General features: G+C 42.6%; 1 protein-coding gene across 1 annotated transcript in view; it reads left to right on the top strand.

Annotated features, from left to right (window-relative positions):
• The first annotated feature begins 1,233 nt into the window (after positions 1 to 1,233).
• Positions 1,234 to 18,905, top strand: part of GNL2 (G protein nucleolar 2) — a 23,959-nt gene continuing 6,287 nt past the window's right edge. The window contains exons 1-10 of the mRNA XM_058553714.1: positions 1,234 to 1,412; positions 3,103 to 3,187; positions 4,160 to 4,254; positions 5,822 to 5,961; positions 8,590 to 8,774; positions 12,022 to 12,088; positions 12,996 to 13,154; positions 13,682 to 13,795; positions 17,478 to 17,606; positions 18,338 to 18,442. Of these exons, the coding sequence (XP_058409697.1) occupies positions 1,349 to 1,412; positions 3,103 to 3,187; positions 4,160 to 4,254; positions 5,822 to 5,961; positions 8,590 to 8,774; positions 12,022 to 12,088; positions 12,996 to 13,154; positions 13,682 to 13,795; positions 17,478 to 17,606; positions 18,338 to 18,442 (1,143 nt within the window). The 5' untranslated portion in view covers positions 1,234 to 1,348. The remainder of the gene's footprint in view (positions 1,413 to 3,102; positions 3,188 to 4,159; positions 4,255 to 5,821; positions 5,962 to 8,589; positions 8,775 to 12,021; positions 12,089 to 12,995; positions 13,155 to 13,681; positions 13,796 to 17,477; positions 17,607 to 18,337; positions 18,443 to 18,905) is intronic.

Genomic DNA, 18,905 nt, shown 5'->3' with positions numbered 1-18,905 from the left:
CAACTGTGTGGGCACCCTGACCTCGGACTTCCCAGCCTCCAGAACTGTGAGAAATAAATCTTTGTTATTTAAGCCACCCAGTCTACGGTATTTTGTTATAGCAGGCAGAGCTGAGACACCATCTATTCATCATTCATTCAATGAATATTTATTGAGTCCTTACTATCTATGTGTCAAGTGCTGTTCTAAGTCTTGAAGATACAGCAGTGAACAAACTTACAAGGTCCCTGCTCTCAAAAAGCTTATATTCCAGTTTTGGGGAAGCAGCTGATGAACTCGTAAATAACAAATTTCAGCTAGTGATAAATGCCATGAAGTAAATAAAACAGAATAATGTAACAGCATAACTGCAGAAGGATGGGAGATGGCTGATTTAGACAGATTAGACAAGAAAGACTTCTCCCAGTAGGCAGAGTTGCCAGATAAAATATAGGATGCCCAGTTAAATTTCAATTTCAGATAAACAATGAATAATTTTTAGTATAACTATGTCCCAAGCAACATTTGGGACATACTTATACTCAAAAAAATTTCATTGTTTATCTGAAATTCAAATTTACCTGGGAGTCCTGTATTTTTGCTAAATCTTGCAACCCTACCAGTAGGTGACATCTGAACTGAGAACTGAACCACCAGAAGGAAGTAGCTATGCCAAGAATCAGGGAAAGAGTGATTCAGGCAGAGGGAACATCCAGTGTAAATCTCGGAATAACCAGAGGGAGGGAGGTACAAATGAAGTCAGATAAATAGCACGGGCCAGATCATGCAGAATTCTGTAGGGATGGCAAGGAGTTTGAGTTTCTTTCTCTCTGTCTCTGTCTCTCTTTTACTCTGAGTGATGATAAATTATTGGAGTTTTAATAAGGGTGCCAAGATCTGATTGATTTGGCTGCTGTGTGGTCAGCCACTTTTGGAAAGACTTAGAGGATAAATTCATTAGATAATTAAACTTAAGCTTGTGCCATTGGCCTGGGAAGAGGTTTCTGTGTTTGGGGCGGACCGAAGTAGGAGCTCTGTGCCGAGCGTCCAGGGTGACTAGGCGGTTGCTATGGAGGGGCAGCGTGGCGGTTGCTAGGGAGAGAGGAGGGCGGGGGCTCGACGCAGGGCGACGTCTAAGCGGCCGGGGCGGGGGCGGAGCCAGGAGTGCGGCGGCGCGCGGCGCGCGTTCGCAGGAAGTCGCGCGGGGGCAGGAGGGGGCGCGAGCGGAAGTGACGTAGCACTTGCACACGTGGTCCAGCGTGCTTCACGCCGGTCGCTGTGGCTGGGCCTGGGGCGTTACGAGGTTTTTTTACCTTTTTTACCGTACGTAGGTCGGACCTAGCACTCGGGTCCCCGTCGCGGCGGCAAGATGGTGAAGCCCAAGTACAAAGGACGGAGCACCATCAACCCGTCGAAGGCCAGCACAAACCCCGGTACAGGCGGCGGGGCTCGCGGAGGGTGGAGCTTGGAGGAAGCTTGCGGGGAGGGCTCCGAGGAGACCGAGGGGGAGGAGGGACACCCGGGTGGCATGGCTTGGAGTGACCTCAAGCAGAGTGGCTGTTGGGGATGGGAAGGGAGAAGATGGTTTCTTCATTCGGAGGCACTGAGGAGGGCCGACATCTTGCACGCCTGTCAGGGCTGGGTGCCAGGCACCGAGTCTGAAGTCGGAGAGAGGGAACGCTCAGGCCTGGCAGCCTTGGGGCGTCTCCACTTGTGAGATGCAGAGACTGGGAAGCTCTGAGTTGGAAGGGGCAGTTAAACTTGACCTCTTCTTTTGTTCCTGTGTGGGTCGTGTTGAAGCCCCTCCCCCAATATATGTCAGTCTCGTATGATTCCAGCTCTCCAGCTCAAGGCTTGCTAGAAGTGAATTAGATCAAGTTGGATTAAAAGTGGTGTAGGCCGACGCAGCTGGCTTTTTACACTTGACCACACTTGCTGCCACCTTAGCTTTGACAATTTAAGTGAGAAAGGGATTGTTAATTTGGCTCTTGGAGTCATCCCATCGGGTCAAGTGTGTGGAAAACCCTACAGATAAATAAATAAGATCATTTCACTGAAGATGTTTTTGGAGATGTTTATGAGTTTTGTTGAGGTTCCACCTACAGGTTGAACAAGGTGGCCTTTGGGGGAGTCCCTTCCATTTGGGTTTAGTTAATAAAATTTTGTTTTTAAATATGGTTTCAATTTTTTATGGCTTTAATTCATGTTGAGTGTTTTCCCTGGATTGCTGATAAATTACTCAATTTGTGTAGACTGGAATCTTAGAATGTTAGACCCGAAAAGGTCCTTAGAGATCTTGATGTCAAAGGTGAAGAGACTAAGCCAAAATAGGGGAAGTGGCTTGTCACAGTTGGCATGGTTAGTCAGTAATAGAGCCATCAGTCCGGTGATCGCAGCCTCTTTTCTATGACATCACTGTAAGAGTAGACAGGTGGTTTGAAGGGATCCCCACATGAGGCTGGTTTTACGACACTTGTCCTTCTCTTTCTCTCTGAGATGTAAGACAAGAATTACTACCTATTTTGCTGTTGATTAAACTAAAATCAAACATTCGGAAATTAAGAAACTAGTACATTAGAAACACTTAGGTATCAAGATTGTAGTCTCCAGGGTGCCTTGCATGTAGCAGGCACTCAAAATTTGTTAAAGTGAGATCCAGAGGTGGATGTCTTTGTGGTTCAGAGCACAGGTGGTGATCAAATGCTGTTGTTCACATTCTGGCTTGCCATTTGTGACTTTGGGCAAGATGTCTGGCCACTATGCCTCAGTTTCTTAGCCTGCAGAATGGGGATAATGTATCCCTCTTTATAGGATTATTGTATGGATTACATGGGATGAGACCTATAATGTGGATAGCACAGTGCTGTAGTTAGTGCTCAAAAATATTAGCTCTTATCATTATCAAACACAGTCTTATTGAGGATCAAAGGTTAGATCAGCTTTGTCATACCATGTAGCTTCCAGTAATAATTTTTTTGGAGCAACATATGGAGGAAGTAGAGATTTTGCAGTGAGGTGGCGGCTTGCTTACTTTGAGTGAACTAGTTGGTGTGTTTGAAGCAACGACCGTACTTAGACTTGTTGGTTATCAAATGGTGTGCAATCTACTTCTGGGTTCCCTAGATCGAGTACAGGGAGCAGGAGGCCAAAACATGAGGGACCGGGCCACCATCCGGCGCCTGAATATGTACAGGCAGAAGGAGCGCAGGTGAGTACTGGGTGCTGGCATCCTCCCCCCTCTGCTTCAAGCCCTTGACTGAATAGCTGAGGCCTATTAAACCTATGATATTCCCACTCCCACTTTCCCCAAATACGAGTAGTGTATTTTCAAGTATCATTTTATATGGGTGTTATTATGATAAATTGTGAATTCTTGGTTAAAGACATGAGTAGTGGGTGGAGAAATTGTGATTGTGTCACAATACAGCAATTAGAGGTCTTGTTCCTTACAGCCTCAGCCTCCACGAATGGCATATTAAATCTCAAGTTAGGTATCCGTCAGATGGAAATCTGGTTTTCTTTAGTGAAGCATATAGGACTGTAGTCATGAAAGCAGCGAGAGAACTTGTTTTTTAATGCCAGACTTTAGATCACAACATTGTGGCACTTGGAAACTCACCACCAATCTGCGTTCTGCTGAGGCAGCCTCTACCACGGGGACTTGCTGAGTGTGGCATTTTTCTAGCTGGTCTTAATTTGTTTGGTAATTAGATTCTCCATCCGTTCTAAAAGATGTGTCTAAAACACAAATGTCAATGAACTTAATCTGCCTTAGTCACCTGCTCTGCAGTTTGTTTCAGAATTTTGAGTTCCAGCACAAATCACCCTCTACTTAAAATTCATTTAAACCAGCCTTCAAATAATTACCCAAAAAACTCACGTATGTGATTTTTTTTTAAAGCTAACAAACAGTAAACAGATTTTTAAACATCAGCTTTATTTGTTATTCATCCAGCAGAAATCGTTACGTGCTCTGTTGCAAGAGGTTAAATGGCTTTTGGGCAATCTGTTTCAAATGTAGAAGTACTTTTTGTTTACTGAAATCTGTATTTCATGATCCTTTAAAACCAAAAAAAGGAAAAAAAAATCCTTTTGATGGAAAGGGTATTCTGTAAACCAGACTTTGCTGTTGTTGCCTTTCTTCTGTCGTCAACCAAAATCTGTCATTTCCTCCATTTAGGAACAGTCGTGGTAAAGTGATTAAGCCTCTGCAATATCAATCAACAGTGGCTTCTGGCACAGTGGCGAGAGTGGAGCCAAACATTAAATGGTTTGGTGAGTATTGTCCTCTGCTTCTCTTGCTTTACAACGTGTGCACTATATGGAAAGGGGTAGAATGTTCAGGTGTCTAAAGGCCGGAGTTTTTGGGTGAGTGGAACTGTCAAGGATTATAGGAGGAGGGGATGAGATAAGTACCCGTTGTGGAAAAGGGCTGAGAAAAGTAGTGGATTTCGTAAATAAGCTCTTTTAAAAGAGCTCATCATTGTTCATTGTAAGAGGACCCTCTTAAACCGATAGGACCATCCTTAATGGCTAGCATTCAGACCTTAGAACTCTCATCTCCTGATTTCTGGTTGCCTGGAGAGTCTGCTGTTTGAGGGGTGCCTTGCAGGTGTTTTTGTGCCTTTATCTTGAAGAGTAAGTGCATTTGCGTGCAGTTCCTCTGAAACTTTTTCTTAATAGGGTTGTATTTGAACTGAATGACAGTGAAAGGATTCTCATTGGTCCTTCCCAGGTGTGAAGGGAGTATCTCCAGGGTCACAGGGGGGTCAGAGCTCTTCCTTTGGAAACTCCCCTTTCATTTCAGCCTTTCCCTTAGCCACCGCCAGGGGTGTGGGCTCAGCGGATGGTCAGACCCCATTGTATGCCTGGTGTTTGATCTCTGTGCCTGGGGGCAGATGGCAACTGCCTTTGAATATCTCTTACATCTTTTGATGGGATACGCCATAGGAAAAGGCAACACAGAAAAAAGTGTCAAAGAAAACTCCTTAGAGAGGCATTTAGTGTGATGGCTGGGTACTGTGACTAGATCCAGACGGCCTGGGTTTGAATCCTTGTTCTGCCATTTCTGTGACCATGGGCAAGTTATTAAGTCTGTCTCTTCATCCATTTCCTCACCTCTAAAATGAGGAAAAAACAGTACCTATCTCATAGGCCTGTTGTGGTAATTAAGTGAATAACTCCATGTAAAGTGCTTAGAATAGTGAGTCCAATATAAGCATTAACTGCTGTCACCATCGCCACGGTCATAGTCATCATTGTCCTGAGTTTTGCATTTGTGCTCAACTTGCTGTTTAGTTGACTGTTCTTCAGGACCTCTCACTTACAAGGTGTTCTCCAGGTGTTGAGACATAGCTTTATTTTGTTCCCGTGCATGGGTTTATTGGTTAATAGTCCCTTCAACCCCTCATAGCCCTGAGAACAGTAACTGTGGCTCTTGGGTTCTGTGCTTCGGGATTCTCTGTGTATGCTAACCGATCAGCTGTGATTGGTTCCCAGTTTCTTTGCCAGATCTGTCAGGAGGTAGGACATTTGTCAAATCTCAGTTCTATTCAGTGATGTTTATTTTTCAGCTTCATCCAGTCAGGAAATTGGGCTTGGAAAGCTATTGAAACCCTTTGTGTGTCTGGGCCGATGGATTAGCTCATCGTGTATAAGTGCAAGAGAGGCAGTTTTTTTGTTTTTGTTTTTTCCCTCTTTTAAGTTTGAAAATGGCTCCATGGGATGGGTGTATCAGGTGTTTGGGTAATTTAAAATCTTGCCTTTCACTGTGTCATTGGGAAGATGGATACAGAAGCAAAAAATGTTGTTTGTTAAATGGCAACATTCTTTTGTAAAACAGGAAACACACGTGTGATTAAGCAGTCATCATTACAAAAATTTCAAGAGGAAATGGATGCAGTTATGAAGGATCCTTACAAAGTTGTCATGAAGCAAAGCAAGTTACCCATGTCTCTTCTCCATGATCGGATCCGGCCTCACGTAAGCTGGAGGACGTCCCCGGCCCGGGGATTTCTTTGGCAAACTCCACCAGATCGCTCTCTGGCATATTTGTCGTGTGTTTTTCTGTAGGGAATAGTGGCTGTGATGCAGTCTTGAGCTTTCTGAGACTTCTCTCTTCCCGTTTGTTAGGGTCTCACCTTTAGTATGAACAGTGTTCTGTCGGGGAGGCGAAGTAGCCTAGTGGGTCAGAGCTGGGGCTCCGGAGGGAGGCCTGCTCCTTCATCTTTGTTCCACCCCTTCCTGTGGCTTTAGTTAGGGATCTCTGTGGAGTCAAGATAACCTCCCTCCTGGGGTGGTGGATGCAGATGAGACATCTGTAATGCACCTGGCACTCAGGGAGCACATAGCACACCACCTATGAGAGCCACATAGAGCATAGCTATTACGAACATTGTTTTTCATTTTTTGGTAGGCAACCTTGTTTAAGTGGTAATTCCATCAAATTTTGGGAAAATGTAGACTTAGGATTGGGTGGTAGGAGGGACACTTGCGGTGTTGTGTGCTTTCAGCTTCAGTGAGCTCCTTGGAGGTTGTTTTCAGCTGAAGGAAGGGGTGCTGGTCAGATTGGTTGTTGATCGCTGAAGTTGGAAGTCCAGTAAGGCCTGAGTCTGTCTTGAGTGGAATGAGTTTCACATAGAACCAAAGAAATGGCCTAATGTTTGCCTGCACGTTTTTACTTGCATTGAATAATAATTCCCAGAAATGTAGCCAGTACATAAGCTCCGGTTCCAGTATAAGGAGGGGAAGAAAACATTGACATGCATACATGGATTAAACAGTTCAAAGAGAAGTGTTTACTTGCAGAACAAAATAAAAACCAAGGCCTGTTATTGCCTCAGGTTTTGTCAATTAGGCTTTGTTTTATGATGGACGGGAGGAATGGCGCCTATTAGCGGAATGACTGTTTTCTTTCAGGGAAACACATGAGTGTAATTCATGAACCACAGACAAGTCGCTCATTTCCCTTGTGCTCTTTGTCTCTTCTCCCTAAAGCCATCTTTTAACAAACGATTGAATCCTGTTTATGAGAAGGACAGAGAGGTTCTATTATGGATTTAATGCCTGTTCCATTGTTCCGTGCTTCTAAAATTCAGTGCTTAACCATCTGACACGTGGAGCGAAGGATCTACAGCTTCAGCAGTCAGCGTGTATTTCAGTGCAGAGAGGTGCTCAGAGTAATTGAGGAGTTGTCTGCTTTGGCCTTGAAGAATCTTACCTGTTTGGATTTAGTGCAGTCTCTACTGGTTATAAAATCTAATTCTGAGATTTCTGCACAGTGGAGTCAAATCAGACATGATTTTAACTGTTGAATGTTCAGCTCTATGTGTATTATAGTTACTATATAATATACTAGAGTATAATACTATACTACTGTAGCAATACAGTAAAGATACTGTAACTTATTCTCTCTGTGTACTTTATCACATTCTGCATATTACTGCATTGTATTTACTAATATATTGGTTTATATACACAAATCCATGTATACTGTACTTTACAGATTAAGAGATTTTTAAGGATCATTTTGATCATAATTTTCCCAGTGACATTAGAACCCAGTTCCTATGTAAAATGCAACCCTTCTCTTTAGAGCTGTCCCCTTGTTGGTGAGTAGTGAGTACATCTAAACTAAGAGATGAGTTAGAGAATCTGAGAAAAGGATACTGGCTTAAGGATCTCGAGGAGTTGGATGGGGGATCTCTGTTCAGAAGCCAGGGGGGTTGTTCCATCAGCCGTGTTTAGTAGCTGGTGCTTATAGAGGAGCTTGTACTGAGGGGCAGAGGGTGATTTTTTTTTTTTTTGAGGCTCTTCTCTACCGGCTGTTAACATTCTGTTATGTGATAGATCCTAACTCAAACTTGGACTTTTATCCTGCTTCAAAAATTCCTGTGCCCGTAACTCGTTTACAGGCACATCAAGTTCTAGTTAGTATCAGGTTCCTTTTATCACATCTAAACTATTATTTTGGACTTTTGCTCGATGTTTTTCATCTGAAGACTTTCCATGTGCATTTAATAAGAACGTTACCTAAATTAGAGAAAATGTTATCTGAAACTAAAATGCATCTTACAAAACAAGCAATTCCTTTTAGCCATGAAAGAAATTAACTTCCAAGAAAAAGTTGGCATTTACAGTTGGTTTAAAAAAAAAACACAAATTTGAGCATGATTGTCCTTGACAAAATCTGTGAATTTGGCGAATTTTATGCACTTGTTTGAAAGCTTAAAAAAATATGGTCAGAAAAGATAAGTCAGTTTTCATCAGTGTAGCCTTAATTACGTTTGACTAAAGTTTATGATAAATGAAATAAAGCAGAGTTTTTGGCAAGTCTTAACACAACTATTCATATTTGCTTTGACTATTTGTATTACTTTTGTATTTCGCCAAGGAAGCTTACAGAACTTCAGAATAGGCGAACAAGTGCTTTTGCTATTTACATAAGCATTTCTGATTTGAAACCCAGCTGCGTCCATGTTGTAGATTTTGGTATGGGCTGAGCTTTGGAAAAATAAAAGCAGAAAGCCTTTCCCAGGTAGGTTTTTAACATTTTGCTCATTCTCAGTGCTTTCCTTAGTTTTACCTATAATTCTTCTGCTTTCTTTTTAGAACTCAAAGGTTCACATTCTTGATACTGAAAGCTTTGAAACTACATTTGGCCCTAAGTCACAGAGGAAGCGACCAAATTTATTTGTGAGTGACATGCAGTCTCTTGTAGAAAATGCGGAAATGTCCACTGAGTGCTATGACCAAGGCAAGGACCGTGACTTGGTGACTGAAGACACTGGTGTGAGGTACAGTTTTGAAGGTCTCATCATTTCCTCTTCTGTAATAAAACATTTTCTTTGTGCTTGTTTTACCTACACGAAGCTTGGTGATTTAAGTCATAGATGGAGAGTTAGCCTCTTCCTTTAGACTAGAAAAATTAGTGAAATTGGGACCAGACTGAAAATAATTTAAGGAGGCTTGTTTACTGTTGGTCTCTTTCTTCATCCCCCAAATAAAAATAAATAAATAACATTTTCTTCTTCAATATAATAACAGTGTGTTCTGTCATAGACAAATTTAGAAAATTTAATTGGAAAAGTTAAATTGGAAATGCAACAAAAAGAAAACAAGAACTCTTAATGTCACTACCTATGTTAAGCGTTGTGAATATCTTGATGACTATCAGGGCTTCCTTAACCAGAAGTCTCTGGAGCACTGGGGATTTCATGGCTGCCTTTGAGGTTTCTGTGACCCTCTTAAGATAATATGGAAAATTTATGTACATGCATAAAGGTGATGAATTTTTGTTTTTATTTTTGTTTTGTGTTGTTTTGGGCAGGGGGAGGAGAAGGAGGATCTGTAACTTGCATCCTGTTCTCTTAAGGGTCCATACCCAAAAGACGGTTAAGAATCAGTGACTGATATGTGCGTTCTTCTGGGTCTTTCTTACACACAATTTTTATTTACAAACATAATGTGTTAAGACTATATTTTAGGGGCCGGCCCCGTGGCTTAGTGGTTAAGTGCGCGCGCTCTGCTGCTGGCGGCCCGGGTTCGGATCCCGGGCGCGCACCGACGCACCACTTCTCCGGCCATGCTGAGGCCGCGTCCCACATACAGCAACTAGAAGGATGTGCAGCTATGACATACAACTATCTACTGGGGCTTTGGGGGGAAAAAAACAAATAAATAAAATCTTAAAAAAAAAAAAAAAAAGACTATATTTTAACTTGCCTTTTATTTTAATATGTTTGCCTAAGTTATTAAGAACAGATTTCCCTGTCAGGACCTAACAACGATGTGATGTTCAATGTGGGAGTAGTGTTTGGTTGTGGCCAGTCCCACTGATGGAGATTTAGCCTGTTTGTAGTTTTTCCCTATGGTAAACAACGCTGGAGTAAAACATCAGTGTGACTATATCTTCCTTATCCTTAATCTCCAAAGACAAATTCTTAGAGGGGAAGTTACAGTAGCAAAAGGTGTGCATGCTTTTTGATAGGCAGCTGCCACATTACCCTCCAGAAAGGGTTTACCAGTTTAGTTTCCCACAGGGAGTGCTGGAGAGCCCCCATTCTCCCCCATGTGTCTCTTAAATGCCTTTTTGGCAAAGAAGCGCTGTCTGTTGACCGCTGCCATGCTACCTTGGTGCTGTTGTCTGCCCATGTCAAGCTTTGGGCCTCCTAGAGATAATGTCAAGCCTTTTGAGGTCAAGCAAAAAGACAGCAAGTTCATTTATTCTTGGAATTATTTGGACTTTCTAGTTGGCTTTGTATTCTACTGATTTAAATTTTTTCCTCCTTCAAAAAGTAAAACTATTTTTGTTTCAAAGACATTGGGTAAATGTCTTTGAGGCTAGTGAATAAATTCTCAACCTTAGAAAAATTTCACTTTACATGGGAACTATGGAGTGTGGATTATGGTTTAGGTCCTGCCAGTTCATTTTCATAATTCTCTGTGATATATTGCGTAATTACAGTTGTTTTTCCTAAATTAATTGTTTTATTGTGGTAAAACACACGTAACCTAAAATGTACCATTTTAGGACAAAGAAAACAGATTAGTGGTTACCAGAGAGGAAGAGGGTTGGGGGGTGGGCATAAGGGGTAAAGGGGCGCAGATTTATGGTGACTGACAGATAATACTGTACAACTGAAATTTCACAATGTTATAAACTATTATGACCTCAATAAAAAAATTTACCATTTTAATCATTTTTAAGCATACAATTCAGTGGCATTAAGTACATTCACCTGGTCATGCAGCCATCACCACTCTCCACCTCCAGAATTTTTCACATCATTGCAAACTGAAACTTTGTACTCCTTAAACACTAACTCCTCATTCCCCCCGCCCCCCAGTAACCACCATTCTACTTTCTGTCCCTTTTTTTTTTTTTTTTTTGGCTGAGAAAGATTCACCCTGAGCTAACATCTGTTGCCAATCTTCCTCTTTTTGCTTAAGGAAGATTGTCCCTGAGCTAACATCTGTGCCAGTCTTCCTCTGTTTTGTATGTGGGTCACCGCCACAGCATGGCCATGTGCATGGTACCCAGGCATGGTGTAGGTCTGCACCCGGGAACCAAACCCCGGGCCACCGAAGCAGAGCACGCTGAACTTAACCAGTAGGCCATGGGGCTGGCCCCTACTTTCTGTCTGTTATGAGTTTGACTCCTCTTATGAGTGGTACTTCATACAAGTGCAGTCATACAGTATTTGTCCTTTTGTGTCTGGCTTATTTTGTTATGTAATGTCTTCAAGGTTGTCCATGTTGTAACATGTATCAGTACTTTATTCTTTTTTATTGCTGAATGATATTCCATTATGTATACATGACATTTTTTATCCATTCATCTGTTGATGGACATTTGGATACAGTCACTTTTTTTGTGTGTGTGTGAGGAAGATTAGCCCTGAGCTAACATCCATTGCCGATCTTCCTCTTTTTCCTGAGGAAGATTGGCCCTGAGCTAACTTCTGTGCCCATCTTCCTCTACTTTATATGGGACGCTGCCACAGCATGGCTTGATAAGTGGTGTGTAGGTCCACGCCCAGGATCCGAGCCTGTGAACCCCGGGCCACCAAAGTGGAGCATGCGAACTTAACCACTGTGCCACTGGGCCAGTCACTTGGCTACAGTCACTTTTTAAATTAAGTTTGTTGGGGGCCAGCCCTGTGGCTTAGCGGTTAAGTATGTGTGCTGCAATACTGGTGGCCTGGGTTTGGATCCCGGGCGCGCGCTGGCATACCGCTTGCCCGGCCCTGCTGAGGCGGTGTCCCACATACAGCAACTAGAAGGATGTGCAGCTATGACATACAACTATCTACTGGGGCTTTGGGGAGAAAAAGGGAAAAAGAGGAGGAGGATTGGCGATAGATGTTAGCTCAGGGCTGATCTTCCTCACAAAAAATAAATTAATTGATTAAGTTTGGTTTTGGTCCATCTCCAACTAGTTTTGATACCATTTTCCTTTGGTACCTGGTTGACTTTTCCCTAAACCACCCTTTTAATCTTCATAGTTCTTGAGTTGCTTACTTTGGGTGCTTTCTTATTTAGAAATGAAGCCCAAGAAGAGATCTATAAAAAGGGACAGTCCAAAAGAATATGGGGTGAGCTCTACAAGGTAAGACTTTAAATTCTCTCTCATTGAGTGGTTCCTTTGGCTTTCATGATCTTATGCTGAGAAAACTGATGTTGATATGTTGAAGCTCTGTCAGATGAAGTACAAACTGTGCTGCCCATTCCGTCCTCTTCCCCCCACAAAGAAACCAGGGTTGGTGTAGCCGTGCACATACTACCAGTGTTCCGGATGACTGCGTTTTGTAATGGTTCATATAACAGTAACAGCTACCTTATATACATTCATTTATTCTCTGTCACTGTTTCTTTGGATTACCTGCTAAAACGATATTCCTGTTTAGATTTATACTACATGGTTAGAGCAGCATGAGAAGTTTTAGTCCAGCCCTCTCATTTTATAGAGGAGAAACCTATGTCTGGAAAGGTGGAATAGCATACCCAGTCACCCGGCTGGTGAGGGGAAGAGTCTTTGTGTATCCTGAGTCTTGGTCCAGTGCTCTTCAACTGGGTCAGGTTGAGGTCCACACACTAGTAGTGTTCTCAGTAACAAAGACCTTCAAACATAGTCTTATAGTTAAACAGTAACATAATGGAAAACTAGTACCATGAAAACAAACTTTGTAAAATATATAAAACCTATAAGAGTAAAAACTTTTAGAAGTCTGAGAAGTTAAGGATTCAGCTAAATAACACATAGCAGTCATGAAATAAGATGGGTTTCCTCTAAGCTAGTTTTTCTGTTTGAAATTCAACAAGTTTCCAGTACCCACAGTATGGAAAAACTTCTGAATTCTGATCACTGGGCATTGAGATTGGCTACAACCTGCTCTACTCATAAGACCGCTTTGAAGTTGTCTCTGTTATTACTTTATTTCCCAGGTTCCCCTCAATGTCATCCCTCTTGCATTTTGCACTTGTAGCAGACCATTTCTGCATCTTTGAATCTGCAGGTGATAGACTCATCAGACGTTGTGGTACAGGTTCTTGATGCTAGAGATCCAATGGGTACCCGTTCCCCTCACATCGAGACTTACTTGAAAAAGGAAAAACCCTGGAAACACCTCATTTTTGTTCTGAACAAATGTGACCTTGTTCCAACCTGGGCAACAGTAAGTATAGCTGCTTATCCAAAACAGACCACGAGGCCACGCAACTCGTGTAGGGTTTGAGTTCTCCGTAAATCATGGCTTCTGGGATTTGGGGCATTAGTTAAAGTTGTGTTCTTGAGATTGTAGTCATTCAAGTGTTCTCATGGAAAACGAAACTAAAATGTGCTTCATTGACAATGGGCAGAGGTACCTTTTATCCTCTGATGGTTGGTAAGGGGACCCCTGCAGCGCCCCACAGGATGAGTGATGTGTCCCCTTCAGAGGGAGACAGCTGCCACAGCCGCTGGCCTATTTCATATTATGTTACCTTAATTGCATTTAGTAGCAATGAAGGTATTTTGGGACTGTTGTTTTGTAAGACAAAGCATTAACTGTCATACTTGAAAGAAACATTTCAAAGAATTGTAGTTAACATTTTCCTGAGACAAGTATGTATTTGAAGCACAGTCCTGTGATTTGAGCTCTGATTTTTCCCTGTGTTGTAGATAAGTCGCAATTTACCAGCATCTTTTCTTTTCTTCCTCTAGAAACGATGGGTGGCGGTCCTCTCCCAGGATTATCCGACACTTGCTTTCCATGCAAGTCTCACTAACCCCTTTGGCAAAGGAGCATTTATTCAGCTTCTCCGGCAGTTTGGAAAGGTACCGAGACCTGATCTGTGTCTCCTGGAGTTGTGTAGCTGTGGGTTTGTGTAAGAATTTCTCTTGCTAGTGTGTGTCAGAAAGTTACCAGCCTCACTTCCTATATCTTCTTGGTAATGAGAAACGTGTGTTCTAGAAATGTAAAAACTCACAGAGCCTCAGGATTGTAAGGGATTCTGAAATATCTTCCAGCTTACCTTTTGCCCCCATCCCTGACCGATGTTGCTTCCTTTTCTCCCGTATCCTTGGCATGTGATGGGCCAGCCTCTGCTGGAGGATGGACCTCCTCCCCTGTGTTCCCCATACTGGGCTTTCAAGGCCTGCCAGGCTTCCTCCACCCTCGGGGCCTGTGCAGTTTCTATCCCCTCTGCCTGGAAGGCATCCTGCCAGACTCCAGCTTCAGATCCCTGGTCAGATGTCAGTTCCTCGGGGAAGCCCTGAAACCGGATCGCCCTAGCAAATGTTCTCAAAGCTCCCTGTTCTGTACCTGCAACTTTGTATTTGTGTATTCAGTTAATTCTACCTGGCTTCTAACAAAAGACACATGTCGTCTGCCCACCCTTTCCCACTTCCCAGAAGCGAACGCTTCCAACTTGTAGCTGTTACTTCTGTTATTTCCTTCCATATTTTTAATACATGCTTATGATTCTGTTTCTTGATTTTCCCCCCCTTTTAGATATTTATCAAGTTCCTACTATGGAAAATGAGGATTAGGTTTCTTACAGCCATCCACCCTCCATGTATACTACCCTCCCTCTATTTTCACCATAGTGTTGTACAACACTTGGCTAAATTATTATTCATTCAGTGTTTACGTTATTATGACTAAAATGTCAGTCACAGCTGATCCACACAATGCTGTGATTATAATTCCTTTCTAATAGAACTTTCTGTTTTCCCTGATGTTAATTAGCTCTATTTTATTTGTCACTAACGTGTCACCAAATCCTCTGGTAGAGTGGGAACTTTCAGAACATCTGGGTACCTGCCTTCCAGTTGGGCCTGGCTGCTCCCCAGGCCGGCTGCAGACTCTCCTTCCTGGGGTTTCCTTTCATCATCATCCTGAGAATTCCTGTGGCTGTTTTCTGTGTTGGATACCTTGTTCATTGGATCTCTTTTCTTTCTTTGTTTACTCCTTCCTTTTTAATTTTTTTGATTATTTATTTGTTTGTTTGTTTGTTCATTCATTCATTCATTTATTTGCTGAGGAAGATCTGCCAATCTTCCTCTTTTTTTTTAGTGAAGAAGATTGGCCCTGAGCTAACATCTGTGCCCATCTTCCTCCACTTTGTATATGGGATGCCGCCACAGCATGGCTTGATGAGTGGTGCATAGGTCCGCACCTGGGATCTGAACCCGTGAACCCTGGGCCGCCAAAGCGGAAGGTGTGAACTTAACCACTATGCCACCGGGCCAGCCCCCAATCTTCCTCTTTTTTTTTTTTTGTATGTGAGCCACGGCCATGACATGGTCACTGATAGGCAAGTGGTGTAGGTCCGTGCCTGGGAACCAGACCCAGGCAGCCAAAGCAGAGAGTACCGAACTTAACCACAAGGCCACCAGGGCTGGTGCAGTTTACGCCTTCCTTTTGATAGAACATATTTTCCAAAAGCTTCCTGAGAAGGAGTGCTTAGAAGGAACATCTTCTGAGACCTTCGTTCTGGAAATATCTTTATTCTACCCTCACACCATTACACAATGTCAACGGCACCACTGCATTGACTTCTGTCTTCTAATGTTGCTACTGAGAAATCTGAGACCATTCTGACTCCTAATCCTTTGTGGCTGAGATCTTTTAAAAAAATTCCTGTTCTAGAATTTCACAGTGATGTGCTTTAAGATGGGTCTTTTATTGTTCAGTGAGCCAGGCATTGGATGGGCCTTTCAGTCTGATATTGTCTTATATTATTTCTTGGAAATTTCCTTCCCCCTGCCCCATAATCTGTTCTCTTTTAGGAATTTGGTCTTGTCTCCTTTTTTAATTCTTGAATTTTCTTATCTTTTCTTTCTTTTAGTACATTTATGACATTTTGCTCTATTTTCTGGGCAGTTTCCCTGACTCAATCATGTAACTGTTCTATCGCAAAATTTATTTTGCCTCTCACTTTCAGTTTTTAAATTGAGAGCTCTTGTGTAACTGAATTGCCCCGCCCCCTTTTACAGCCTGTTCTTGTTTCACAGATGGAACATCTTCTGTCTCTCTGAGAATGGTAATGGTAGTAGTATTTTGACATTTTCCTCTCTCCCTACATTGACTCTGTTTCCTCTCAGTTTCTTTGTGTTTTTCTGTCTTTTCGACTAGAGTCCCACTTCACATGTCTGGTTGTTCTTGGCTCTCCATTCATATTTAAGAGCGAGCCATTAGAAGAAAGCCGATAGAAGTTTTATGTGGAGAGTGGGCTTGTTGAACGATAGACCTCCCTGTAAGGTTGGATAGAAACCCAGCATTTTGTTGGAGGACGCCCTAGATCTCAGTGTCTGTAGGTCTTTACTCTTGGGCCTGTGCGTTTCCCCAGAAAAGAATCTTCCAGTCTCCAGCTCAGGGCTGCCAGGGTTCTGGGAACTCAGTGGGAGTAGGTGCCGGGCCTCTCACTATTCACTATTTAGACTTTCAATTAATCACTCCGGGAACACTTGCCTTCAGCTAACGTTATCTCTAAATCTAGGGTCCCTTTCAGGTCTGAAAATTAAAGATATTTTCAGATATTTAGGGTTTCAAAAAAGTCATTACCTCCTCAGGCTCTGGGATGGAGAGGTTGGGTGCCCATGCTGAGTGAGGGAGGGGATGGAGAGGTGTGACTGTTTCTACAGACCTTCCACTAGTCTTCTTGATTTCAGTCCCACCCTTAGAGGCATCTGTACTGCCAATTCCTGAAGACTTTTGTGATTTATTGGCAGTATTTTCGCTGGATTTTTAGGTTTTCTACCTTTGCAGCCACTTAGCTTTCATATTTTGTAGTAGACCAAGGTAGATACTACGTTTTAGCTGCTAGTATTTTGTTAACATCACATGTTAGTTTTTATTGTTTCATCTCCAGCTCCTTCTTTGGTTTTATGTGTTTGGTTCTGTGGGTTTACATGTGTTAATTCCCACTGCTGTCATTCTGGTAGAGTTCGTAGAGGGATCGGTGAGTGCGTGGATGTTCGTCCACCGTCTCTAGTCAGAAGTCCCCATCCATTTGTAGACTCTTCTTCTTGAGCTCTGCCTCCTTGAGACTTGCACCCAGTGGTCTAACTTTTGAAGTTGCTTTTTTTTTCTTTTGTTGTTTATTTTTGGCAATGAAAATACAAAATGTATTGTGCAGAGGAAAAGAGAAGTGTGTCCTGGGATTCCCAGTTGGTGCATCTGCTAAGGTTCTCTTCCCTGAAGACATTTTATCAGTGGATGATGTTCTCCTAAACTAATGACTAACAAGCTATTTCTTCCTTTGTTTCTCGACTTACATGCTTTTAACCTGAAAGTATTCAAGAATAATTTCATGTGGATGACTGAGGAAATGACTCGCCTCTGATTTATTAATAAGTATATGTATCCAGCCCATTCAGACTATGTGTAGGCTTTAAATCAAGTTGTAGCAACAGTTTTGCACTGTATTCTTTATATTAGCAGAGTAACACAACTGATTTGTCCGAAGAGATATTCATGACTGTATGTATGTGGTGTGTACTTTTTTTTGAACAGTTGCACACTGATAAGAAACAGATCAGTGTCGGGTTCATTGGCTATCCAAATGTTGGCAAGAGCTCTGTGATAAACACCTTGCGCTCCAAGAAAGTTTGCAGTGTGGCCCCCATTGCAGGTGAAACCAAGGTATGTCTGGCTCGAAGGGTCTTATCTACTTGTACATATTTTATTTCCGTGCAAGCTGATTCTTTAGGACATGGCGATTTCTGTCTGCTTCTCTTGAATGAAGACCTCCATTGGGAGTGTAGTATCCGTATAAGTTTGGAATATACCAGAGTTGCTTCTTTCCCTTTTTGATGAGACTTGGAGTACTTTGTATGCCACTGTGTGGCTTTGGCATGATTTGACAAGTGCCATTTATATTTAAGTCTGTTTTAAATTGTCACTCCAACCTTTTGCTTTGATAAACAAAACTAACCCAAGAGTATTTGATGCCTGGGTTAAGGAAGAAAATTCAACATTAGGGTAGATTCTGACAGTTGGGGATCATACCCTGGAACACAGAATGTTGGGGGGGGCAGCATGATTCTGCTGAAAGAAAGAGAGGCCAAACAGTGTTAAGCTTCCAAGAATACTTTTAAAAATCAGGGAGAGATTTACTGGGTTTTATTGCACAATACTAGATGGAGATCTTGCCTCTGCATTATTTTTAGACTCTTAGCTGATGGAAAGTATAGTGTATACTTACTGGAAGTGCCTCATGCATAGCCTAAGTAGAGGAGGGACTTCGTAGCTTAATTACGCAGCAGGTTGCTTCACTTTGATTCCCCGCTTTCTAGCTTCGTGAGCATCAGGGGTTTGTGAAATCAGATTCTTAGTGTCTGACACGGGGAGTCTCAGGCTTTTTCTGTCTTCAGGTCTGGCAGTATATTACCTTGATGCGTCGGATATTCCTCATTGACTGCCCAGGTGTGGTTTACCCCTCTGAGGACTCGGAGACGGACATTGTGCTAAAAGGCGTTGTGAGTATTCTGGTCCTTCTGGGCTCTTTGTTTGCCTTTTGGGGGAAGCGCTCTGTGGGGGACACTGGATACCTTTGCATTTTACTCATTCGGAAGGCAGTTTGGGGTCAGCCTGTCTGACCAAACTTCAGGAACATGATGCTGAACAGGGCAGCCTCTCCGTCCCACTTAAGCCTGTTTGAGGAGTTAGTGGAACCATGGGCATATCTGGTCAACGTCATCCCACAAAAGAGTTTGCAGCTTAAGGATCCAGAGGGAAGCAGGGTCTGTTTATGTTTAGTGATAATTCATCTCCGTGGGTTTATGGGTTGAGTCATTTTGGAACTCAGTCATTTCCTCACTAGTTTCTGAATATGAAGACTTTAAATGGTTCCACTTAACCTTAGCTGGTGCTGATGGCTATAGGTCCTCTGCACCTTCCCCCTTTCCTCTCTTAAACTATTCCACGTTCTCTTTGTGTCCT

The sequence above is a fragment of the Diceros bicornis genome, chromosome 13, assembly GCF_020826845.1.
Source record: "Diceros bicornis minor isolate mBicDic1 chromosome 13, mDicBic1.mat.cur, whole genome shotgun sequence".
Classification (NCBI taxonomy): domain Eukaryota; kingdom Metazoa; phylum Chordata; class Mammalia; order Perissodactyla; family Rhinocerotidae; genus Diceros; species Diceros bicornis.
This window is presented reverse-complemented; position numbering and strand designations above follow the sequence as displayed.